We start from the raw sequence: 23723 nt of genomic DNA on the forward strand, positions 1-23723 counted from the left end.
ACGATATCAGGGCCCAGCACGGTGGCCTACTGGCTAAAGTCCTCACCTTGAACACACCAGGATCTCATGTGGTCGCCGGTTCTAATCCTGGTAGTCCTCCTTCCCATCCAGCTCCCTGCCTGTAGCCTGAGAAAGCAGTCGAGGACGGCCCAAAGCCTTGGGACTGCACCCGTGTCCGGAGACTTGGAATAAATTCCTGGCTCCTGGTTTCAGATCAGCACAGCACCGGGCATTGCGGTCACTTGGGGAATGAATCATCGGACGGATCTTCCTCTCTATCTCTCCTCCTCTCTGTATATCTGCCTTTCCAATAAAAATAAATAAATCTTTTTTAAAAAGATACACAATCAACCCAGGCAGTCTGTCGGCTCTCTTAATCCCTAAGGCAATATTTCCAGTGCCTAGCATACAGTAATAAGCAATTGATAAATATCACCAACTCTGTCAATAAATCAATGAAACAAAGACAGGGATGGAGGAAGGCACTTTCTTCCGAGTCTTCCTAAGCTCGTCCTGTTTTGGGCTGCTCTCTGGCCCCACTGTTCGGAGGGGCGACGACCGCCGGGGATCAGCGCTGTCACGACGGACGTGCGGTTGCGCGCGGACATCCTGCTCTCAGCTCCACCTTGACTTGGTTAGCGAACGTATTCTCCACAAGAGGAAACCAATTTTGAAACATTTTGAAAAGCACTTGAGGTTACTTTAACTTTGTAGACATCTCGATTCCCCGCGCAAACCGAAAGCCGGCAACTCCGATGAGCAAACCTTAGGAGTGTTGCACGCATGCGCGCCGCTGCAAGGAGAGCCGCCACTACGGCTGCGCGAACGGGCGGCCCGGCCCTTCCCTGGTCACGTGTCAGGGGACCGCAGCGTGGCGGCCGCCCTGGCGGTAGCGACGGCAGGCCGTAGGGCGCTCAGAGGGTTTCCGGTTCCGGTGTAACGTTCGGGCTCCGTCTCAGGGGCTGAAGTTTGTGAGGTGAGTAGTGGCCCCGGGCCCGGCTAGGCTGTGTGCTCGTCGGAGCTCCCGGAGATCGAGGGCTCCGTCCCCTGGGCGCAGGACGAGGCTGCAGGGTTCAGCGGGAAGGAGGTTGAGAGAAGCACACATTTTGGGGGATAGAAAGGTTTGGAAGGAGATTGTGGAGAGGCAAAGGGCGGGGGCGGGAAGGGGCCGAGGTTGGGGAGACCAGCTCTGAGGTGAGGAGTGGACAGAACAGGGGGAGGGAGAAGATCAGGGAGAGGATGAAAACAGGAGCAGGGGGCTCCTGGGGACACTCGGGAAGGGCGTGGAGGAAGGAATTCTTTGAGAAGATTGCATTCTGCTGCCTGCCCCTCCCGACGTTCTGCCTTACCTCCTGTCTGCACCCCAGTCTCCCCACCCCCACGCCGTTATTGTAGAGCATTTGGTCAGTTGCAGAGGTTACTGTTGGAAACTTTTTCTCTTTGACATCTTACAGGGGATTGGGCTGAGCCGGAATACACTTAGTATGGTGCTTGGGCATAAGTGTTTCATATGACAGTAAAGGTCTATAGCTCTGGTCTTCCAGTCACTGATGCTCTCTGGCCCGCGGATTTAGTTATGTAGTGGCGTGTAAACCCTGTGGTGGCCAGGATTCTTGGGTTTTGCTGGTTATATCCTCAGTACCCTCTACACTGCTCTCCCTTGGTGCTTGAGTAAACACAGGCTTCACGGCTTGTAAATATGCAATCTTTGATTTGTGTCTTGGGGTGCCCTTTAGTGTGTGAAAGCAGGTAGGTCATTCTGCTCTCTGTGGTGGGGCAGTAGACTGGGCCTGCTGGCACCCCTGTGGGAGATCTGCATGGTGCCCCTGGGTCCTGGCTCTGGTGTGCGTCCAGCCCTGGCTGTTGCCGGCATTTGGAGAACGGACTCAAGTATACATGGCAACAGCCCAAGTACTCAGGCTGTCACCTGCTGCCTCCCAGTTTCCTCCAGGATTGGAGCCGGGGACTCTGCTACACAAAACAAGCATTCTCATCAGGGTTTGTTGGCTGAAGATGTATTTATTAACCTATGTATTTGAAAGGAAGATTAGCAGAAATCTGAACCCACTGGTTCTTTCCCCAAATGTCCGCAACTGGGGCTAGCTCACCACTGAATCCAGGAGCTGAAGAACTCCATCCAGGTCTCCCATGTGCATGAGGAGCATCCTCTGCTTTCCAGACATTAGCAGGAAGCTGTATTGGTAGGGGCGTAGCCGGGACTCAAGCTGGCACTCTGACATGGGATGCAGGCGTCTCAAGCTGTGGCTTAACTTGATGCACCACAATACCTGCCCTGCAAGTGGGGGTCTTAACTGATCCAGCAAATAACTGCCCCTTAAACTTACTTATTTATTTATGATTATTTGCTTGAAACATTTTTTTAAAAAAGGTACAAGATGGGCCCAACGCAGTGGCCTGGCGGCCAGAGTCCTCACTTTGAATGCTCCGGGATCCCATATGGACACCAGTTCTAATCCCAGCAGCCCGGCTTCCCATCCAGCTCCCTGCTTGTGGCCTGGGAAAGCAGTTGAGGACAGCCCAATGCCTTGGGACCCTGCACCCATGTGGGATACCCAGGAGAGCTCCTGGCTTCGGATCAGCACAGTACAGGCCGTTGTGGTTACTTAGGGGGTGAATCATTGGATGGAAGATCTTCCTCTCTGTCTCTCTTCCTCTCTGTATATCTGACTTTGCAATAAAAATAAATAAATCTTTAAAAAAAAAAAAGATACAAGAGATAGAGATCTTCAATTTGCTGGTTCACTTCCCAAGTGCCCACTGTAGTTGAGGCTGAAGCAGACCATACTTAGGAGCCTGGAATGCATTTAAATGTCTCATGTGGGTGACGGGGACTGAAGTCCTTGAGCCATCTCTCACTGCAGTGCGAAGCAGAGGTGGGATTTGGCAACTTAGTGTTTCAAGCCACTATACCAATCTCTTGCCTGACGCTCTCTTGTGTACAAGTCTTCATTGATTCAACATGATCAAAAGGAAGCTAAAACTAATTTATTAGACTTATTTTATTTAAACCTGCAGTTTTGGGCCCGGGGCGATGGCGCAGTGGTTAAGGTCCTCGCCTTGCATGCCCGGGATCCCATATGGGCGCTGGTTCTAATCCCGGCAGCTCCACTTCCCTTCCAGCTCCCTGCCTGTGGCCCGGGAAAGCAGTCGAGGACGGCCCAAAGCCTTGGGACCCTGCACCCGCGTGGGAGACCCGGAAGAGGCTCCTGGCTTCGGCTGTTGCGCTCACTTGGGGAGTGAATCATCAGGCAGAAGATCTTCCACTCTGTCTCTCCTCTCTGTGCATCCGCCTTTCCAATAAACCTGCAGCTTTGTTTTGTTTTGCTTTGCTTTACTCCACAGATTTCGTTGATTATTACTGAATTAGGATTAAAATCAAATGGAATCTGTTTCTTCCTGTTTTGAAGTATGACTGGTTCTTGGGGAAAATTTTTTCTTTTTTTTCTTAAAGATTTATTTATCTTTATTGCAAAGTCAGATATACAGAGACAGGGACAGAAAGGAAGATCTTCTGTCCGATGATTCAATCCCCAAGTGACTGTAATGGCCGGTGCTGTGCCAATGCGAAGCCAGGAGCCAGGAGCTTCATCTAGATCTCCCAGATGTGTGCAGGATCCCAATCCTTTGGGTCATCCTCAGCTGCTTTCCCAGGCCACAGGCAGGGAGCTGGATGGGAAGCAGGGCCACCAGGACACAAACTGCCACCCATGTGGGATCCCAGCACATTCAAGGTGAGGACCTTAGCTACGAGGCCATCGCACTGGGCCTGAAAATTTTTGCCTTTAAAAGGGCTGAAGACATTGAGAAAGGAGTGAGGACATTTCTGATGCACTACTCATTGCTCTGGGTACTTAATTATCGCTTTTTTCGTCTAACTTGACTGTTTTTTCTCTGTTTACTTAGGTGTAGTGTTGAATTCTTCCTTGTCCCAAACAATGGCACTGTCGAAGAGGGAGCTGGATGAACTGAAACCATGGATAGAGAAGACAGTGAAGAGGGTACTGGGTTTCTCAGAGCCCACAGTGGTCACAGCAGCGTTGAACTGTGTGGGGAAAGGCATGGACAAGAAGAAGGCAGCTGGTATGTACCTTCTGAATCTGTTTTTCTTACTCCTTCTTGGCATATTACAATCTCACATTGATTTCCTGTGATCACCGTACTAAGTCACTTAAAGTTAGATTTACCTAGATATATGTAAAATCAGATAGGAATATAGAAATTCAGATTGATATCCTGCATACAGAGGTCTTCATAAAATACATAGAAAAGGTGGATACTGTTACTGCTAGACTCCTGCAGCTTGTTATGTGGGAAAAACTAGGGTAGTTTTTCATCCTAAATTTTGATGTGCCTCAACAGATTTTTTTCACATACTGGTTCCTACTCTAAAAAAATTTGTAATTGAACTCTTTTGTTTTTTCTCATAAAGCAGAGTCATTTGATGTAAGAAATTTTATGGGGATTCTGCAGAAGTTGAAAAACATTCTGCTTCTGGGGGTAGAATTCCAGTGTTGCTGTATATTATATGTAATACTTTATATATATAATATTATTAGACTAAATATCCTTACTTTTTAATTCTACCACTCTTTTCATGTCAGACCATCTGAAACCCTTTCTCGATGATTCTACACTACGATTTGTGGACAAATTGTTTGAGGCCGTGGAGGAAGGCCGGAGCTCCAGGCATTCCAAGTCTAGCAGTGACAGGAGTAGAAAACGAGAACTAAAGGTAGGTTAACAATTCACCGTCTAATGTGCTGGGGAGGGTTTTGCATGATAGCAAAGTTTCTGGACTTACCTGGGCCACATTTTGTTGTCTAGTACTAGAATACGTATTGTTCCAGAGGAATTCGTATCCATTAAGGTAGAGGGGGTGAATTTGTATTATCACCGTCTTACGATGATGATGAACTCAATTTAAGAATTAAGACATTTCAAAGAAATGGTAGTTCTATCCTTGTTCATATACTGCGAGGAGTTTGTTACATTTCCCTGTGTTTCTTTTTTTTTTTTTTCTCTTACAAACTGATTGCGCCAAGATTTTATGCTTTGATTTATTTGAAGCCCATCAAGTTGCTTTAGGATATGATTCCACTGCTACCTGAGCTGTAGATCTCAATATTGCTTCTTTATGGAGGTTTCTCTGCAGAGCACCTGTAGATGGCTACCTAAAAAAGAACTATTATTACATAATATGTTCTTGAAAGCCTGCCATCTGCTGTATATCATATTGCAGGTGACTCGGCCCGTGAGTGGGGTCCTGAGAGGGGTCCTCAGCACTCTTACCTGCTACATTTTCTTATTCTGTAGTTGTTAATTGGTCATGGCCTAAGTTATTTCTGTGATACCATTGTAAACATTCCATAGTGTTTTTAATACCTTGACGATCTTGTTGCTTTTCCTGAGGTACAAAATTGTGGATAAGCAGTTTCTAGTTTTCTGTCAAGGCTGTGTAAGCAAGGAAAGTGCACTCATGTGCCCCTTGTGGAGATTGTAGGGTGATCAAAAGAATGAGCGGTAGTCCTTGCCTTAAAGAAATTTGCAATCTGAGGTAGGTGTTTTGCTCAGGACACCCATGTCCCATATGTGGAGCACCTGGGCTTGGTACCTGACTCCATTCCTGACTCCAGATTCCTGCTATTGCTGACCATTGGAGGCAGCAGGTACTGACTGATGTAGCTGGGATTCTGCTACCTACAAGGCCGACTTACAGTGAATTCCCAGCTCTGTCTTCAGCTTGACCCCACCCCAGCCATTGTGAGCGTTTAGGGAGTAAATCAGCAAATGGAAGATATCTCTCTGACTCTGTCTTTCTCTTTCAAATAAATAATAGATTTTTTTTTTTAATTTACAATTTAAAAAGGATAGAGGGTACAGCAAAATACACTCTCAGGTTATAAAATCTCAACAGTGGTTTCATGTAAATTTTAGGATTCCCACAACATTTCAGACTTAATGTTGGATTTTATTAGATTAAAACTCAAATGGTTGACCCACAGTTTACACAGATCTGTATGTGAAAACAGTATTATAGGGCATGCAGTTGTGTAAATGCTGAAGACATGCTGTGAATGAAGTTGTAGTGGGTGGGATTAATGAAAATGGTTTCTTGAAGGAGATATTTAGATAGCCTTGGGATATGGGTCCCATTTTTGGTCCATTCACGTCCCCATACCACACAATATATTATGGGAGAGTCCTTTTTCTTGAACTGTAGGAGTTCCAGGAAGCGCTCACCCCTGGCCGAGGATATGTCCTTGCAAAACACGAGCCCTCCTAGTGAAGAGGGGATGTCACCCAAAGCCTTCCACCGGTGTGTACATTTGCTTTTTCCCATTGTCCCTTCCGGTTGGCCACTCTTGGTCCTGTTACGTTCACCTTGCAAATTAGTCAACATACTTGAGTTCCCAGTGCCTGATGAGAAGAAAGTGACAAAAATGTTATTGGGGAATATTAAAGAAGAAAGAGAAAGCCCTTGTCCTGGAAGAGTTTAGACACCAGTTGGGAGGAAGTACAAACATTGAAAGTTCTGTCACTTGACAAACAGAATACCAACAGCATAGTTTAACCTAATTTGAAACAAGCTCATAAATATTAAGAGGAGGTGAAACAGAAGTGTGTTTAGAATGGGCTAAGGTTATGATGAGGAAAACTTACTAGAAAAGGTCAGTTTTAGGCAGAATTTAAAGTAGGGAGTGTGAAAAATTTCAAATATGGGTAGTAGCATAGTCAGTAGCATTTGTGAAGACCTTGAGATGGGAGCATTTATTAGAACATGAGGATGGCATCTGTTTGCCTGGAGTAATAAAATGATAAAGTTGGGTGAGCTAGTCCACTGGTGGAGAGTCTAGAAGACCCTGCTTCTGGTAGTAGCTATTTGCAAGGTTGTATCATATTCCCCTGGGAAAAGCCACAAACTGCTGTGCAGGATTAGAGTGATTCTTCCCTTTGGCCCAGTGGGGAGGGATACAACTTTTCTTTCATTTTGGCTTCCTTTAGGAGGTGTTTGGTGATGACTCTGAGATTTCCAAAGAATCATCAGGAGTAAAGAAACGTCGAATACCCCGTTTTGAAGAGGTGGAAGAGGAGCCAGAGGTGATTCCAGGGCCTCCATCCGAGAGCCCTGGCATGCTGACTAAGCTTCAGGTGAGTTGAAGAAGCAAAAGGTGTGTGGGTTCTTGTTTTAAATTCATGATTAGCACTTTAGGAAGTTTTATTTTCTGCTTTATGTTTTAGCATCGCTTGATTTAACCAGGAGTGTTCTGGTTAAGGATTGTTGAAATTGCCTTCTATGTGGTAAACAAGGTGTGTGGCATGTTATTTGCCCAATTATCTACCTCAGTTTGTCATTGAGAAAATTAAGTTTTTATAACTTGACTTGATTGTAGATGAGAATTTCCAGTTGTAATATAGAGGAAATATCCATAAATAATTTTCAAGTTAAGTTCATATTCAAGAAGTTTTTTAAGTGAGCACTGGCAGATCCTTTTTGATACTGTATAAGCAATAAATATATCTTATGCAAAATTTGAAGAGGGCTGCTATGTGGCATAGCTGGTAAAGCTTCTGTTTGTGATAGCAGTGTCCTGTGCGGGTGCAGTTTTGTGTCCCAGCTGCTCCACTTCCAAGCCAGCTTCCTGCTAATGGACTGAGAAAAGTAGCAGAAGGTGGGGCGAGTGCTTAGACCTCCACAGTGTGCGAAGCCTGGTTGAAACTCCTGTCAGGATCCTAACTTCTGCCTTGCTCTACTCTGGCTGTCAGAGCCACTTGGAGGGTGAAACAGTGGACAGAAGGCATTTCTGGCTTTTTCTTTGTAACTCTGACTTTCAAATAAATAAATCTGCCTTAAATCTTAAAAATAAATTTTTGAGAAAGGGAATAGAGTACAGTCACACAGAAGGATGGGTTGCATTTATGTGTGATATTTCTGGAAAAAATGAAACTCATGATGTATTTTATGAAGAACAGGGATGGGAAAATTCACAGTATACCCTTTTGTAATTTTTTGAATATTGAACAGTGAGTTGTCTTCAGAAAGTTCATTGACAATCCGAATTATAAAAAAAATTGAGCAGGGATTACAAGGGGTTTTTTGGCACTGAAATAAACTTAATCTTGTAATTCCATTTTCTACTAAATTCTTGAAGCCTCTTAATAGATCACACAATATTTTTTGCTTTTTTTTTTTTTTTTAATATCTTGAAAGCCATGAGAGCAGGCAATTTTTGGAAAGTGTAGAAGGAGTAGGCAGTAGCCTTGAGTCATTATTCCGAACTTTAGGACAGAAGAAGGGGTTTCCAGAGATAATTAAGGAGCACCATTATCTCCATTCCAGGAGCCTGAAGCTCCATCCAGGTCTCCTACATGCATGGCAGGGACCAAAGACTGTGGGCTATCTTCCACCATTTTCCCAAGCACAGGAGCAGGGGAACTGGAACTCCTGTCACTCTAGTACTGAGATATAAGATACTTGCATTGCAGATGCAGCTTACCCTGGCTGTTTTGCAATGCTGGCCCCACACTGAGTCTTAATTACCAAGCTGTGTTACTACCTAACATGCTAATAGGTTGAAAATATTGCAGAAATAGGTTGAAAATCTTTACTGTTCCACCATATAAGACTGTTTTTACTAAGTTTTCTAGTCTGTGATGCAAGAAAAATAGGCTTGAGTCATTCAGAATGTTTTTGGGTTTTGGAATCTGCATGGAAAAAATTAATGTTTTTTTGTTTGTTTGTTTTTCAATTCTTATTCCCCTGGAGAGCAGATCAAGCAGATGATGGAGGCAGCGACAAGACAAATCGAAGAAAGGAAAAAACAGCTGAGCTTTATTAGCCCCCCTACACCTCAGGTATTGTGTCCAAATTACTCTAAGAAGTAGTGCTTGTCACAGAGTTCCAAGCCTGTCCAGAAGGTAACTGCATGCTTCATTCCATAGTCAGCCACGACGATCGGCCCCTGGCAGGCTGTCTAACTGACCACTGTCTCAGTCCCTCTGATGTCATTTTCTCTGTCTCACAGCCAAAGACTACTTCTTCCTCCCAACCAGAGCGACTTCCAATTGGCAACACTATTCAGCCCTCGCAGGCCGCCACGTTCATGAATGATGCCATTGAGAAGGCAAGGAAAGCAGCTGAGCTCCAAGCTCGCATCCAAGCCCAGCTGGCCCTGAAGCCAGGTCTCATCGGCAATGCTAACATGGTGGGCCTGGCCAATCTCCATGCCATGGGCATTGCTCCCCCGTGAGTATCTCGTGGAGGCCCTTTTCATTCCTGAAGCTTAAGAAGTCATGAACACCTTAGAATGTTACTGATCCTCTTTTTCCAAAGGAAGTAAATCATGGGTTCTTTTCCTTGTGTGTGGTTGATAAGTACCAACTAGATTTGTTCTCTTGATTTCTTCTATAATGGATAGAGTAGAGATTAAGATTATTCATCTACTTTGAAGCTAGGAATAAAACCAGATCTCCTAGTTTCTCATTCAGTTTTATCTATGAAGTCACACTGTGGGAGGCACAGCTTCTGATTAATCTAGTTCCTAGGACTGACTCAAGTATTCAAGTATAAAGAAAGCTAAGTTACAGACTTTTTTTTTTTAAGATTTATTTCTTATTTTTATTGGAAAGTCAGATACATAGAGAGGAGAGACAGGAAGATTTTCCATCCACTGATTCACTGCTTAAGTGACCACAGTGGTCAGTCAGAGCTGAGTTGATCTGAGGCCAGGAGCTTCTTCTGGGTCTTCCAGGAGGGTACAGGGTCCCAAGCAGGTAGCTGGATGGGAAGTAGGGCTGTTGGGATTAGAACCAGTGCCCATATGGGATCCTCGGGCATGCAAGGCAAGGACTTTAGCCACTAGACAACTGCGCCAGGCCTGAGTCACAGATTCTTAACAAAAGAATTAATCAATTCCTTTGATTTAGTTGTGTCATATATTCAAGTAACCAATTTTAAGGTTTTTTTGGGGGGAGGAGTGGAGCTTTTTAAAAAATGTATATATTAGGGCCCGGCGCAGTGGCGCAAGTGGTTAAAGGTCCTCGCCTTGCACGCCCGGGATCCCATATGGGCGCCGGTTCTAATCCTGGCAGCCCCGCTTCCCTTCCAGCTCCCTGCCTGTGGCCCGGGAAAGCAGTCGAGGACGGCCCAAGGCTTTGGGAACCTGCACCCGCGTGGGAGACCTGGAAGAGGCTCCTGGCTTTGGATCGGCATAGTATCGGCCCGTTGCGCTCACTTGGGGAGTGAATCATCGGACGGAAGATCTTCCTCTCTGTCTCTCCTCTCTGTATATCCGCCTTTCCAATAAAAAAATAGTAAAAATAAATCTTTAAAAAAATGTATATATTTTTTATATTTATATATTTTAAGATTTATTTTTATTGGAAAGGCATATTTTACAAAGAAGAGATACAGATGAAAGATCTGTCCCTGGTTCACTTCCCAAGTGGCCACAATGGCCAATGCTGCACTGATCCCAAGTCAGAAGTCAGGAGCTTCTGGGTCTCCCATGTGAGTGCAGGATCCCAAGGTTTTAGGTCATCATCCTGCTTTTCCAGACCACAGACAGGGAGCTGGAAGGGAAGTGGAGCAGCTGGGATTAGAACCAGCACCCATATGATATCCCAGCACATGGAGGGTGAGGACTTTAGCTATTAGGCTACCACACCAGTCCCAAGACTTACTTTTTATTGAAAAGTCAGATTTACAGAGAAGAAAAGACAGAGAAAGATCTTCCAACTGCTGGTTCACTCCCCAAGTGGCTGTAATAGCCAGACCTATGCCAATCAGGAGCCAGGAGCTTCTTCTGGGTTTCCCACATGGGATGCCAGGTGTTCCAGGAAAGGACTTTATCCTCTAGGCTACCGTGCCAAGTCTCTGTTTCTGTTTTTGATTTATTTGAAAGGCTTAGTGACACAGAGACCAAGAGGAGTGTGGACTTCCCCAGATAGCTGTAATGACTGGGCTGGGTTAGGCCAAAGCCAGGAGCTTCTGGGTCTCCCATGTAGGTACAGAGACCAAAGCACTTGAACCACCTCCACTGCTTTCCCAGGCACATTAGCAGGGAGCTGTATTGAAAGTAGAGCAACCCAGGCTTGAGCCAGTTCCCTTATGAGATGTTGGTGTTGCAGGTGGTGGCTTAACTCACTATGCCACAATGCCAGCCCCCATTTTCATGTGTTTCATTGTAATGTTACTTGCTGATGAGGTTGTGTTTGCTGGAATTATTTTACCTGATGGTCTTTTGGGGGCTGTACTTTGTTCTATCTATTGTTGTTTGTCCTTTGATTGCCTTAATGTTCCATAACAAGGCTTATTTCTTTGTGGACGCTTTTTCAGGAAAGTAGAGTTAAAAGATCAGACTAAACCTACACCACTGATCCTAGATGAGCAGGGTCGCACTGTGGATGCCACAGGCAAGGAGATTGAGCTGACACACCGCATGCCTACTTTGAAGGCGAATATTCGTGCTGTGAAGAGGGAGCAGTTCAAGCAACAGCTGAAAGAAAAGCCATCAGAAGATTTGGAGTCGAATACCTTCTTTGACCCTCGAGTCTCCATTGCCCCTTCCCAGCGCCAGAGACGTACTTTTAAATTCCATGACAAGGGCAAATTTGAGAAGATTGCTCAGCGATTACGGACAAAGGTATCTGCTGTAGAGTAGTCTTAGCAAATTTGGGGGAAGTTAGGGAATTAAATAGAGAAATATTTATGGGCTGATATTGAGGTTAAGCTGCTATTTGGGGTAACAGCACCCCATGTCAGAGCAGCAGTTCCAGTTCTGGCTGCTCTGTTTCCAGTTGAACTCACAGAATTCTGGGCTCTTGCCTTCAGCCGGAACCGACATGAGCTGTTGCAGCCCTTTAGGGAGTAAAACAGGTCTCTCTCTCTCTGTACTCACCCTGTCACTCTGCCTTTTAACTGAAAAAAACTTTTTTTATAAACAGACAAAAAAAAAAAGGAAAAATAACCCAGTTCTTCTGCTTTAGGAAATTACACAAATAGACAATTAAAGCAATGAATAATTTTTTTAAATAATAAATTTATTCCTTGATTTTGAGTTGACTTCGCTTCTTAACTACTTCCTACTTCAGTGGAAATAAACTGAATTTGAACATTTTTCACATACAATTGATAGTGGAAGGAAAAAATTTGAAACTTCCTGAGTAACTAAGAAAAGCTTGATGGGAAGTGGAGCCGCCAGGATTAGAACCAGCGCCCAATTCCAGTTGTTTGCCACACATATATACTGAAAGGAAGAGAGTTGAGGATGAGATGTATGTAAGTGAATTATAATTCAAAGATAAAATAAGGTAGAATATCTTTTAAATTCTCAAAAATTTTATTGGTTGCATTAGGTATGAAGAGTTCAATAATAGAATGTTTCAAAATTTAGAATTCTGCCACTTCCTGTTTTCTTTTATGAATTTTAGTTGTTTATTTTCATATATTTGAAAGGCTAAGAAGGAGAGATATATTTGATCTGGTATTCACTTCCAAAATGCTCACAACAACTGGGATTGGGCAAGACCAAAGTTGGGAACCTGAAACTCCATCTGTGTCTCCCACTTTGGTGCCAGGGACCCAGGTTCTTGAGCTGTCACCTGCTGCCTTCCAAGATATACTTCAGAATGAAGCCTGAATTGGAAGTGGAGCAGGGACTGAAGGCTGGGCACCCTGGTGATACAGGATGTGGGCATCCAAACAGCATCTTAACCTTTTAACCACTCCAGCAAACACCTGCCCTGTACTTTTCTCTCTCTCTCTCTCTCTCTCTCTTTTAATTTATTGATTTTTACCTGGCACAATAGCCTGGTGCCTAAATCCTCGCCTTCGCCTTGCATGCACTGGAATGCTATGTGGACACCCGTTAGTGTCCCAGTTGTTCTGCTTCCCATCTTGCTGCCTGTTTGTGACTGGGGAAAGTAAAAAAGGATGGCCCAAAGCCCTAGGGTCTTATTCCCATGTGGGCAAGCTAGAGGAAATTTCTGGCTTCTGGCTTCAGATTGGCTCAGCTCTGGCTGTTGTAGCCACTTGCTTTGGGAGTAAACCAGTGCTGATTTATTTATTTGAAAGGCAGAATTAGAGAGAGAGGGAAAGAAAATAGAAATTTTCCATCTTGCTGGTTTACTCCCCAGTTGGCCATAATTGCCAGAGCTGGGCAGATGCGAAGCCAGGAGCCAGCAGCCTCTTCCTAGTGTCTCACATGCATGTGTGCAGAGATCCAAGGACCTTGGCAATCCTCCACTGCTTTCCCAGGCACACTAGTGGGACCAAAACTGGAGTGCCCCATTTGGGATGTCAGCGCCACAGGTAATGGCTATACACCCTTTACCACAACACTGGCCCCCAGTTCTCTGTTTCTCTGACTCCAATTTCAGTCCTCCTGTCTTGGTTTAACATTTCTTTAGGCTCAACTGGAGAAGCTTCAAGCAGAGATTTCACAGGCAGCTCGAAAAACAGGAATCCATACTTCAACTAGGCTTGCTCTCATTGCTCCTAAGAAGGAGCTAAAGGAAGGAGATATCCCTGAAATTGAGTGGTGGGATTCGTACATCATCCCCAATGGCTTTGACCTGTAAGTTTATTAATAATTTTTAGTGGGTGAAATGGTACTTGTGCGTAAAATGTACTCTTAAATCTGAAATAGGTAGCTATATCCAGTCTTGTCTATTTGTAAATAATGCATCATGCTTTCATTTTCTTTGGTTAAGGTAGGAAAAATCAGTGCCACAAATAATATTTTTAGAATCCACAATCTTCTATTTCCTTTTCTTATTCATTTGTGATTTATTTTTAGCATATTGTTTTCTTGCTTGCACATTTTGGATGTATGATAGAGGTACTTATAATACATTTGCAGTAAAGCAGATAGTCTTACTTGATGGGAGAGGGAGCATAAAGGCTGTTATCTGCTCCGTCACCGTGCTACATGGTGTTAGAGATGGGGATTTCCATTGGGAGTGTGAGGGCAGGAAAAACCTGGCACGCGACTGTGGTGGAGAGTGTCTCCAACCTTAGTGGGACGAGTTATTGTGAAGTTACGTGTAATTTATGTGTTACTGATGCATAAATACTAAAAAAAATACTAAAAAAAATACACATATTTTATGTGGAAAGCAGGTTTTTAATTGTGTTTGAGACACCTGTCTTAGAATCATCTCTACCCAGGTTTCTTGTGTTCTTTTCTTCCTCCAATTGTAGTACAGAGCAAAATCCCAAGAGGGAAGATTATTTTGGAATCACAAATCTTGTTGAACATCCAGCCCAGCTCAATCCTCCAGGTACTGTGTGGATTATTCAGCCTACGGGCCTAGAGCAGCATGATGCAATAGGACTGTATACATGATGGACTTGTTCTCTGGATTATACCAAACCCTAACCACCATTCACTTTTGATTCATGAGCTCTGCTGCACCTGAAGGAGTCTTTGGTGTTTATGTACAATGATTGAGTAAATGTTCTTCATGACTGTAAAATCACAGAGTCCTTCATTGAGTGGTTTTTAAGTAAGTTTTAAGGCTCCAGAGGTAGGATCTAAATGGCTTTCTTGAGACTTCTAACTTAATCATCACTCAGAGCAGCCAGAGCGGCTCAGATTTTGTTTTCTGTACTTGCTGCAGATCACTTAGTGCATGGGTTCAGCTGCTTCAAGAGAACCTGGAACCCTACTTAATGCAAGACAAAGATGCTTTTTACACACGTCACCATAATATCCCTATTGCAACTTAAAAATAATCAAGTGAAGAGTCTTTCAATGTAGTTAACAGTTCTACTGATTGATTCTCCTCCTTTCCCTGCCTAACAGTTGACAACGACACACCAGTTACTCTAGGGGTATATCTTACAAAGAAGGAACAGAAGAAACTTCGGAGGCAAACGAGGAGGGAAGCACAGAAGGAGCTGCAAGAGAAAGTCAGGCTGGGCCTGATGCCTCCTCCAGAACCCAAAGGTACAGAACCCTGCAGCCGGACAGGCTGGCAAGCTCTTTACGCCATAGGAGCTTCAACATATGTCTGCCTTCTACTTCACAGAATTGTGTGTTCTTCCATCTCAAGATTCTGTACTGTCTTTCCTTATTGAGACAGATCAGCACACTCATTGTTAGATCTTTGAAGGCTTATTTTAAACTTTTATTGACCCTATAGATTATTCTGAAATTTGTGAAGATGGTAGATTTAGTCTCTACATTGGGTTATGTACATAATTCTTTACATTTTCTTAAAATGAAAATGATGGAATGGGCATCATTTTTAAAATGAAAATGATGGAATGGGCATCAGGCACGTTAGGGTGCGTGGGTTGAGTCCCCGCACTACTTCTGGATCCAGCTTCCTGCTGATGTTAATGCTGGGAGAAAACATGATGATTTGCGTATTTGGGTCCTTGCCATTCACGTGAGAGTCACGTGGCATCCCAGCGAATGACTTCTCCCTGGCCCAGCCCTGGCTACTTCAGGGAGTGAACCGATGGATGGAAACTTTCTCTCTCCTCTCTGAATATCTGTCTTTCCAATAAAAATAAATGTATCTTTAAAAAAGAAAGGGGCCCAGCGCAATAGCCTAGCGGCTAAAGTCCTCGTCTTGAATGTGTCACAGTCCCATATGTGCACCGGTTCTAATCCTGGCAGCCCCGCTTCCCATCCAGCTCCTTGCTTGTGGCAACAATGACCAGGGCAGGGCCAGTATGAAGCCAGGAGTCAGGGAGTTTTATTTGCGTTTCCCATGTAGGTAGCAGGGGCTCAAACACTTGGGGGCCATCTTCCTCTGTTTTTCTCAGGCCATTTATAAGGAACAGGAGTAGAAATAAAGCATCTTGGACACCAGCTGGCACCCGAATGAGGTGCCGACCTTTCAGGCAGTGGCTTTACTCGCCATGCCACAACACCTACCCCCGTTCCTCGCATTTGAATGAGTACCGTCATGTAAAGAAGCTTTCACTAGGCATTGTGATCAGTGTGAAACATAGCAAATTTATGAAAGGTCTTTGTGTTTTGTAAATTTTCAAATAATAGAAATGTAGGTTTCATACTTCAGGCTTCATGCATTAATTGAGTTAATTCTTTAGAGGATACGAATCTTCAAGATAAGAGTTACTGGAGAAAGTGATTTTTGAGCAGAGATTTGACATAGGTGAATGATACGAATTGATAGAAGAGATGTAACATTATTCCAGCTTGGGAAGTGACTTAGAAAACTGAGTGCTGTCCTCTCTCTCTCTGCAGTGAGAATTTCTAATCTGATGCGAGTGTTAGGAACAGAAGCTGTTCAAGATCCCACGAAGGTAGAAGCCCATGTCAGAGCTCAGATGGCAAAAAGACAGAAGTAAGTGCCGTGGGATTGGGTGGCAGCCCAGGGCAGGTACCCTTTCCAGACTCTTCTGGGGGATCCATATTTGGAGGGAGGGGAGAGTCCTCCGTTGCTCTCTCTCTCCCTCAGCCCTGCCTCTGATCTGCAATGCCTTTCTCACTTGTGGATGTCCTTCCTGTCACGACAGAGCGCATGAAGAAGCCAACGCTGCCCGAAAGCTTACAGCAGAACAGAGAAAGGTCAAGAAAATTAAAAAGCTTAAAGAAGATATTTCACAGGGGGTACACATATCTGTATATAGGTAGGTGTCCATTCTGGGCCACCCATTCTGGGTACTTGCTCTTAGCAGTACCAGCCTATTTTCCAAATGCGTGAGATAGGATCGTGTCTCACAGTGGACCTAGTGGCTGTACCTTCTCACTTTTAATGACCAGTCAAGATCTAGTGATTGTTTCACAGGGTGAAGGTTAAAGACTTATTTTTAATGGCTATCCAATTCCTCCATCACAGACTATCTTTTCTAACCAACAGTAGTTCTGAAGAATAAACAAATGGTTGTACTTACTCAGGACAAAATGTGAACTAAGGGTAGTTCATCCTTTGTGCGGTATGAAGTATCTTACTATTTTAGGCATTAAAATTTCTTAAGTAGTGATATTTTCTAAAAAAAAAAAAAAAAAAGTTTATTCATTTGAAAGGAGCATTTAGAGGGAGAGACACAGAGAGAAGTCTTCCATTTGCTGCTTCACTGCACAGATGGCCAGTACAGTGGCCCAACACTGACCCCAGTAGTCATAGTTTTATGCACATGTATTTCAGTAATTCTTTTATCCTCATCCCGAAAAATGTATCTGAATGTTACAAATATTTTTTGAAAGATGTGTTTCTTTGAAATGTAGAGTTACAGAGAGAGAAAGAGACAGAGAGCTAGATTTCCCATCTGCAAGCTCATTCCCAAGTAGCCACACTGGCCAGGGTTGGGCCAGGCTGAAGCCAGTAGCTTCATCCTGGTCTCCCAGATTGGTGGCAGGGATCTAAATATTTGGGCCATCTTCTGCTGCTATTCCCAGGCTATTAGCAGGGAACTGGACCAGAAGTGGAGCAGCTGGGGGCTAGAACCAGTGCTGATATGGGGTGAAAGGCCTGGCTAACCCCTGGCTACTGTAGGCATTTGGGCATTGAACTGGCAGGTGCAAGGTTTCTGTTTCTGTGTCTGTCTCTTTGTCATTCAAAATAAAAATGAAATTTTCTAAAAATCAAATAACATTTCTAAATATTTTTGAACAACAGTGAATAACTTCCTATTCTTGAGTAGATTTTGGTTATCTGTTATTTGTTACAACATGTATAGTGCTAGACTGTGAAGAAATACAACGTAGTGGAAATATTTGCAGGCTTATCAGTTGTATCTTTTAAGAATTCATACATTTGCTTACTCCAGAGGCTTGTGTCTTTTAGAGAGAAATCTACTTTGGATCCATCCATTTATTTGCCATTCCATTCAGACATGTTCCTGATGCTAAGACGGAAGACATAACTAAACTTTCCCTCCTCCAGAGTTCGAAATTTGAGCAACCCAGCCAAGAAGTTCAAGATTGAGGCCAATGCTGGGCAGCTGTACCTGACGGGGGTGGTGGTACTGCACAAGGATGTCAACGTGGTAGTAGTGGAAGGGGGTGAGTCTGAAAAAACTGAGGGAGTCTTTCCCCAGACGACTGCAATAGGCCTGAAGAGATGAGCATTATGGGAAGAAGGGAGAATAAGAGTGTCAGGACGCCATGCCTGGGAAGCCTGTGCGAGTCTGTGGCTCTTAAAGTAGAAGGCCCCGAGATGTGGTTCCTGGGATTGCTTTAGCTACTGCATTATTGTCTTTGAGTATTGGGCGAGCTCCAAGTTTCTTTCAACTCTGGCAAAATTCTCCTTCTCTGTTTCCAGGCCCCAAGGCCCAGAAGAAATTTAAGCGTCTTATGCTGCATCGGATAAAATGGGATGAGCAGACATCTAACACGAAGGGAGATGGTGAATGGGGGTTAGAGGGGCTTAAGTGGGAGAGCTTGGGAGGTGGGGACAGGGTACCTCTCTGTTCGTGTTGTTCCCTCCTATGACACTTGGTAACGTTAGATGGTGTTCAGAAATTTAGAAAGATCCATTCATACCACAGGCCTACTAAATAGTGATAGAGTATTTATCACATAGTCATATGGGTGAGTGTTAGTTATTCTGCATATCCTTTAAGGCTTCTCTAACAGCTGGTTTCCCTGAATGTCCTGGGCTTGAGTACTAGTTACTTACAAGAGTCTGTTTAGTTTGTGAAAATGCAACAAGCCATGCATTTCTGGGTATAGTATATGTGTTATACTGTGCTTTTATTAAAAGGTTTTTGTTTTGTTTTGTTTTGTTTTGTTATAAAGAACTGAAAAAAAGATTTTTATATTTAGAAAGAAAGCTTTCTGCTTTGATCAAAACGTATGCTTTTTGTCCTTCTGCCCAAACCTGTCTTGTCTTAACATAGATGCTTGATGTTTTCCTGAACTCAGGCTTCCATCCATGCGTGTTCTTCCCATGTTGGAGACCTGTATTCGCAGAGAACCTCACTTTTCTTGACTTTTACAAACTGTGGGCCCTTTTATCTGAAAGGCAGAATTACGGAGAGAGAAGAGATGGACAAAGATCTTGGATCCACTGGTTCATTTTCCAGGTGGTCACAACAACTAGAAGCTTCATCTAGATTTCCCACAAGGGTGTAAAAACCCAAATACTTGAGTCATCCTGCACTGCTTTCCCAGGCACATTAGCAGAGAGCTGAATCAGAAGTGAAGTAGTGAGAGTAGAATTGGTACCAAATAGGATGCCTTGCTGTCTGCAGCTTTGCCTACTATGCCATAACATTGGCCCCCTTTTAGTACTTCATTTGTACTTAAGGTATACTTTGTATAGATTATGTATGTACTATTTATGTGATTATGTATTTTTAATATTTGATTATGTTATATATTGATTAATGTGTGTATTTGATTATATGCTATAATCAAATATAATTTATTTCCTTTTGGAAGTATTACTAAGATTTTCATTTGGTATATATTTCCTCCTCCATCTGGATAAAAGTTTGGTGATAGTTGAAGCCTGATCCCAAATTGCCTAGAATGAGTGCTTTCTTTACTAGTTTCCTTACAGCCGTTTCGTAGCATAGCTCTTGACTCATAGTAATTGCTCAGTAAATTCTTGTTGAATAAATTAATGTTACTGTCTACCCAGAGCAGTAGACATATGAATGACTAAGAAAAATAAAGAAAAAGAAAGCCTTTCTAGGGCCAGCATGGTAGCACAGCTGGCTAATCTGCCCAGTTACGCTTGCATCCTGTGTGGCCACCAGTTCATGTCTCATCTGCTCCACTTCCCATCCAGTTCCGTGCTTGTAACCTAAAAAAAAGCAGTAAGGGCTGGCCCAAGTCCTTGGGACTGTGCAGAAGGACGGGCCTACCTCCTTAGGAGACCTGGAACAAGCTCCTGGCCCCTGCCTTCAGATGGGCTCGGCTCCGGCCGTTATGGCCACTTGGGGAGTGAACCAGCAGATGGAAGATACTTCTTTCTCTCTCTCCTCTTTGTACATTTACATTTCCAATAAAAATAACAAGTCTTTAAAAAAAAAAATTCTAAAAAAGCGGTTTCAATGTACAGAAAAGGGTAACAGTATTTCAGAGAATCTGAAGAAACGTGAGAATCTGAAGTTTGTTTAGAACTTAAATCTTCTGTGGTCTGTAGTCTGTGTAGAATAAGATTTAGCTACCTTGTCTTTTTTCCAGATGATGAGGAGTCTGATGAAGAAGCTGTGAAGAAAACCAACAAATGTGTACTAGTCTGGGAGGTGAGTGAGCTTTTGCACAGCACTAAGCTAGAACCCCGCCAGTTCCTGTTGGTTTATACTCAACTAGTCAAGTCAAGCAGAGCAGCAGAATGGCAGAAAGTAAACCTTTAAATGACTCGGCTGGTTTTTTATTTGTTTTTGGAATCCAGGTGGGTTTTCTTTATTCCTAGGAGGAGGTAGTTTTTACCATGTATTTATTGGAAAGAGATCTCCATCACTTCCCATACCCACAGAGGCCCACGCGTGGGCCAGGTGGAGCCAGGAGCTTTGTCCTAGTCTCATATGGATGATGGGAACCCAGGTACTTGGGGTACCATCTGCCGTTGTGCAGGCATTCTAGCAAGAAGCTGGGTCAGAAGTGCCAAGTAACTGGGACACAACTGGCGCTGTGATTGGGAGGAAGGTAACCCAAGTAGTGGATTAACATATTTTACCACAACACACACCATTTGATATCTGTTTTTTAATTTGGGAGAACATTTTTGCTGATTATATTTACGCTACATGGATAAATACACAGTAAAAGGGCCTAGTACGATGGTGCCTTGTGTAAATCCTCACCTTGCAAGCACCCAGATCCTATGTGAGTGCAGGCTTGTATCCCAGCTGCTCACTTATCATCCAGCTCCCTGCTTGTGGCCTGGGAAAACAAAATAAGATGGCCCAACGTGCCAGAGTCCAGCTCCAGCTGAGATTGGAACTCGAGAAAGGTGCGTGGATGAGGCGCAAAGAGGAAAGAAAGACAGACCACTAGGATTTCGTGATCATAATGGACAATGCGGGAAAAGTGTCCGCTTTATTTATACAGAAACAGTCAAACTCTGGCTCAGACTTTTTACATCATGCTCAAGTGGGTGTTTCTAAGGATAATTCTGCCATTTGTTTTACCTAAAAACAATAGAATTTCCTATTACAACTCTTATTCTACAACTTAATTTTGTATCACAAAGAAAAGGAGAACTTAAAGATCAAGGAAAGAATAAAAGCCTAAATATAGGTCCCTTGATTAGCATAAAGTCAATGGGGACAGCCAAGGCAGTAGGAATAATAGAAGGCCTTTTGCAAGACGTTATTATTGACATTAACGTCCAAGCTCACATTGAGTAAAAAAGTCAACTCCACAGTAGCAAATAATGCCTGAATGGATGCCACAGGGTAGTCCAGTGTCCATGCAAAGGAAGGTGGCACTGCATTCAGGTGGTTGTAGAGACATCCACTGGGCCCTGCGAAACAGCGGGAAATTCTTTGCGGCCCTGCCTGCAATGGAACAATACTCTTCACACCTTCGCGTCCCCCCACATCCACTGCACGGACCCCAACACCAAAGCCTTGGGACCCCTGCACCCACATGGAAAACCTGGAAGAAACTCCTGGTTCCTGTCTTCGGGTCAACTCAGCTTTCAGCTATTGCAACCACTTGGGGGCTGAACCAGTGGGTAGATCTTTCTCCTTGTATCTCCCTTTCTGATGATCTGCCTGTCTAATAAAAGATAAATAAAACTTAAAAGAAAATAAAACTGGGTCCATGCTACCCAGCATGGTAACCTAGTGTCTAGAGTCCTCTCCTTGCAAATGTTGAAATCTCATATGGGCACTGCACCTGCGTGGGAGATCTGGAAAAAGATGCTGGCTCCTAGCTTCAGATCAGTCAGCTCCGGCCATTGCAGCCATTTGGGCAGTGAACCAGTTGACGGAAGATCTTTCTCTCTGTACATCTGACTTTCCAATAAAAGTAAATAATTCTTTTTTAAGGATGAAATCAGAGTGTTATTTTTTAAGATTTTTTTTTTTAATTGGAAAGGCAGATGTACAGAGAGTAGAAAATATGGAGAGCAAGGTTTTAACTGCTCGTTCACTCCCCACATTGCCGCAATGGCCAGAGCAGGAGCCAGGAGCTTCTGGACCTTCAATACATGTACAGGACCCCAAGGACTTGAACCATCCTCCACTGCTTTCCCAGGCCATAAGCACATAGCTGAAGAGGAAGTAGAAACAGCCAGGATACAAACCAGTACTCATATGGAATGCTGGTGCTTGGAGTAGAGGATTAGCCAGTTGAGCCAAAGCACTGGCCCCACTTAAAAAAATAATAATAAATAATAATAATTATTATATATATATGTATGTGTGTTTGAAAGGACCTGGCACAATAGCTTAGCGGCTAAAGTTCTCACCTTGAATGTGCCAGATCCCATATGGGTACCAGTTCTAATCCGGTGGCCCTGGTTCGCATCCAGCTCCCTACTTGTGACCTGTGAAAGCAGTTGGGGACTATCCAAAGCCTTGGGACCCTGCACCCACATGGGAGACCCAGAAGAAACTCCTGGCTTCAGACTGGCTCAGCTCCAGTTGTTGGGGCCACTTGGGGAGTGAACCAGTAGATGGAAGATCTCTCTCTCTCTCTTTTATATCTGCCTTTCCAATAAAAAATAAATCTTTAAATATACATATATTTAAAGGCTGAGTTAGGGAGGAGAGATAGATCTTTCATTTGCTATTTCATTCTCCAAATTGTCACAACAGCTGGAGCTGAGCCACTACAGAGCCAGGGGCCTGGGAGCTTCTTCCAGGCTTCCCACATTTGTGGGGCCCTACACTTGGGTCATGCCCTGCTGCTTTCCTAAATGCATTAACAGGGAGCTGGATGAGAAGCGGAGCAGCCGAGCCTCACACTGGCTGTAGTATGGAATGCTGGCATCAAAGGTGGCAGCTTTACCCTCTACCACAACACTGCCCCCCACAGTGACAGTGCTTTCATCATTGATCTTGTTTCTTTTCCAGGGTACTGCCAAAGACCGGAGCTTTGGAGAGATGAAGTTCAAACAGTGCCCTACAGAAAATATGGCCCGTGAGCATTTCAAAAAGCATGGGGCTGAACACTACTGGGACCTCGCGCTGAGTGAATCGGTGTTGGAGGGTGCCGACTGAGACTCCTGCGATCCCCGGCCTCTTCCTCCTCGCCTCCGTCTCTCCATCCTCACTCTGTTTCCCAGCCCGCCCCACTGTGTGTGTGATCTCAGAACTGTGCCAAGCAGACCTTGGGAAAGAGGCACGATCCCTTGCTCCTTTCCCAGTCAGCCTGGTGCTGCCCTTTATTCCCCTTATGTGCATACAATTAAAGAGTTATTTTTAAACTTGGTGTGATTATTTTTTTTACATACTCATGGGCATTACACCTTAGATTTTTAGATGACTTTTTTTCAGACTTCCTGCAATTTCACTGGGGGAGCAATTTTTTTGTTAAGATTTTTTTAATTGGAAAGGCAGATTTACAGGGAAAACGAGAGACAGAAAGGAAGATCTTCTCTCTGCTGATTCACTCCCTGAGTGGCCACAAAGGCCAGAGCTGAGCTGATCCGAAATCAGGAACTTCCTACAGGTTTCCCAAGCGTGTGCAGGATCCCAAGGCTTTGAGCCATTCTTGACTGCTTTCCTCAGGCCACAAGCAGGGAGCTGGAAGGGAAGTGGAGCAGCCGGGATACGAACTGGCACTAATACGGGATTCCAGTGCATGCAAGGCAAGGATTTA

General features: G+C 44.0%; 1 protein-coding gene across 4 annotated transcripts; it reads left to right on the forward strand.

Annotated features, from left to right (window-relative positions):
- Positions 1–839: 839 nt before the first annotated feature.
- Positions 840–23328, forward strand: PRPF3 (pre-mRNA processing factor 3). 4 transcript variants are annotated; one of them, XM_040998500.1, is made up of 16 exons: positions 840–976; positions 3925–4101; positions 4623–4753; positions 7024–7170; positions 8791–8874; positions 9045–9265; positions 11357–11663; positions 13429–13595; positions 14222–14301; positions 14826–14969; positions 16242–16341; positions 16514–16627; positions 17884–18002; positions 18262–18345; positions 20133–20194; positions 22976–23328. In XM_040998500.1, exons 2-16 carry the CDS (start codon positions 3957–3959, stop codon positions 23120–23122), a joined length of 2052 nt encoding a protein of 683 aa, XP_040854434.1. In that variant the 5' UTR covers positions 840–976; positions 3925–3956; the 3' UTR covers positions 23123–23328. The 4 variants fall into 4 exon arrangements, with proteins under 4 accessions (XP_040854434.1, XP_040854436.1, XP_040854435.1 ...); XM_040998501.1 differs by having other exon boundaries at positions 916–976; positions 3972–4101; XM_040998502.1 differs by lacking the exon at positions 7024–7170 and having other exon boundaries at positions 910–976.
- Positions 23329–23723: the final 395 nt, after the last annotated feature.

This window comes from Ochotona curzoniae, unplaced genomic scaffold (assembly GCF_017591425.1).
Source record: "Ochotona curzoniae isolate NIBS_2020 unplaced genomic scaffold, NIBS_Ocur_1.0 scaffold_1037, whole genome shotgun sequence".
In the NCBI taxonomy this organism is placed as follows: domain Eukaryota; kingdom Metazoa; phylum Chordata; class Mammalia; order Lagomorpha; family Ochotonidae; genus Ochotona; species Ochotona curzoniae.

What these genes read in the sequence shown, in the direction of transcription:
- PRPF3 (XM_040998500.1), top strand. Translation starts at nt 3,957, where the DNA reads ATGGCACTGTCGAAGAGGGAGCTGGATGAACTGAAACCATGGATAGAG. An exon ending in ATCCCCAATGGCTTTGACCT is followed by an intron (nt 13,596 to 14,221) that starts GTAAGTTTATTA and finishes CTCCAATTGTAG; the next exon opens with TACAGAGCAAAATCCCAAGA. An exon ending in GTACACATATCTGTATATAG is followed by an intron (nt 16,628 to 17,883) that starts GTAGGTGTCCAT and finishes TCCCTCCTCCAG; the next exon opens with AGTTCGAAATTTGAGCAACC.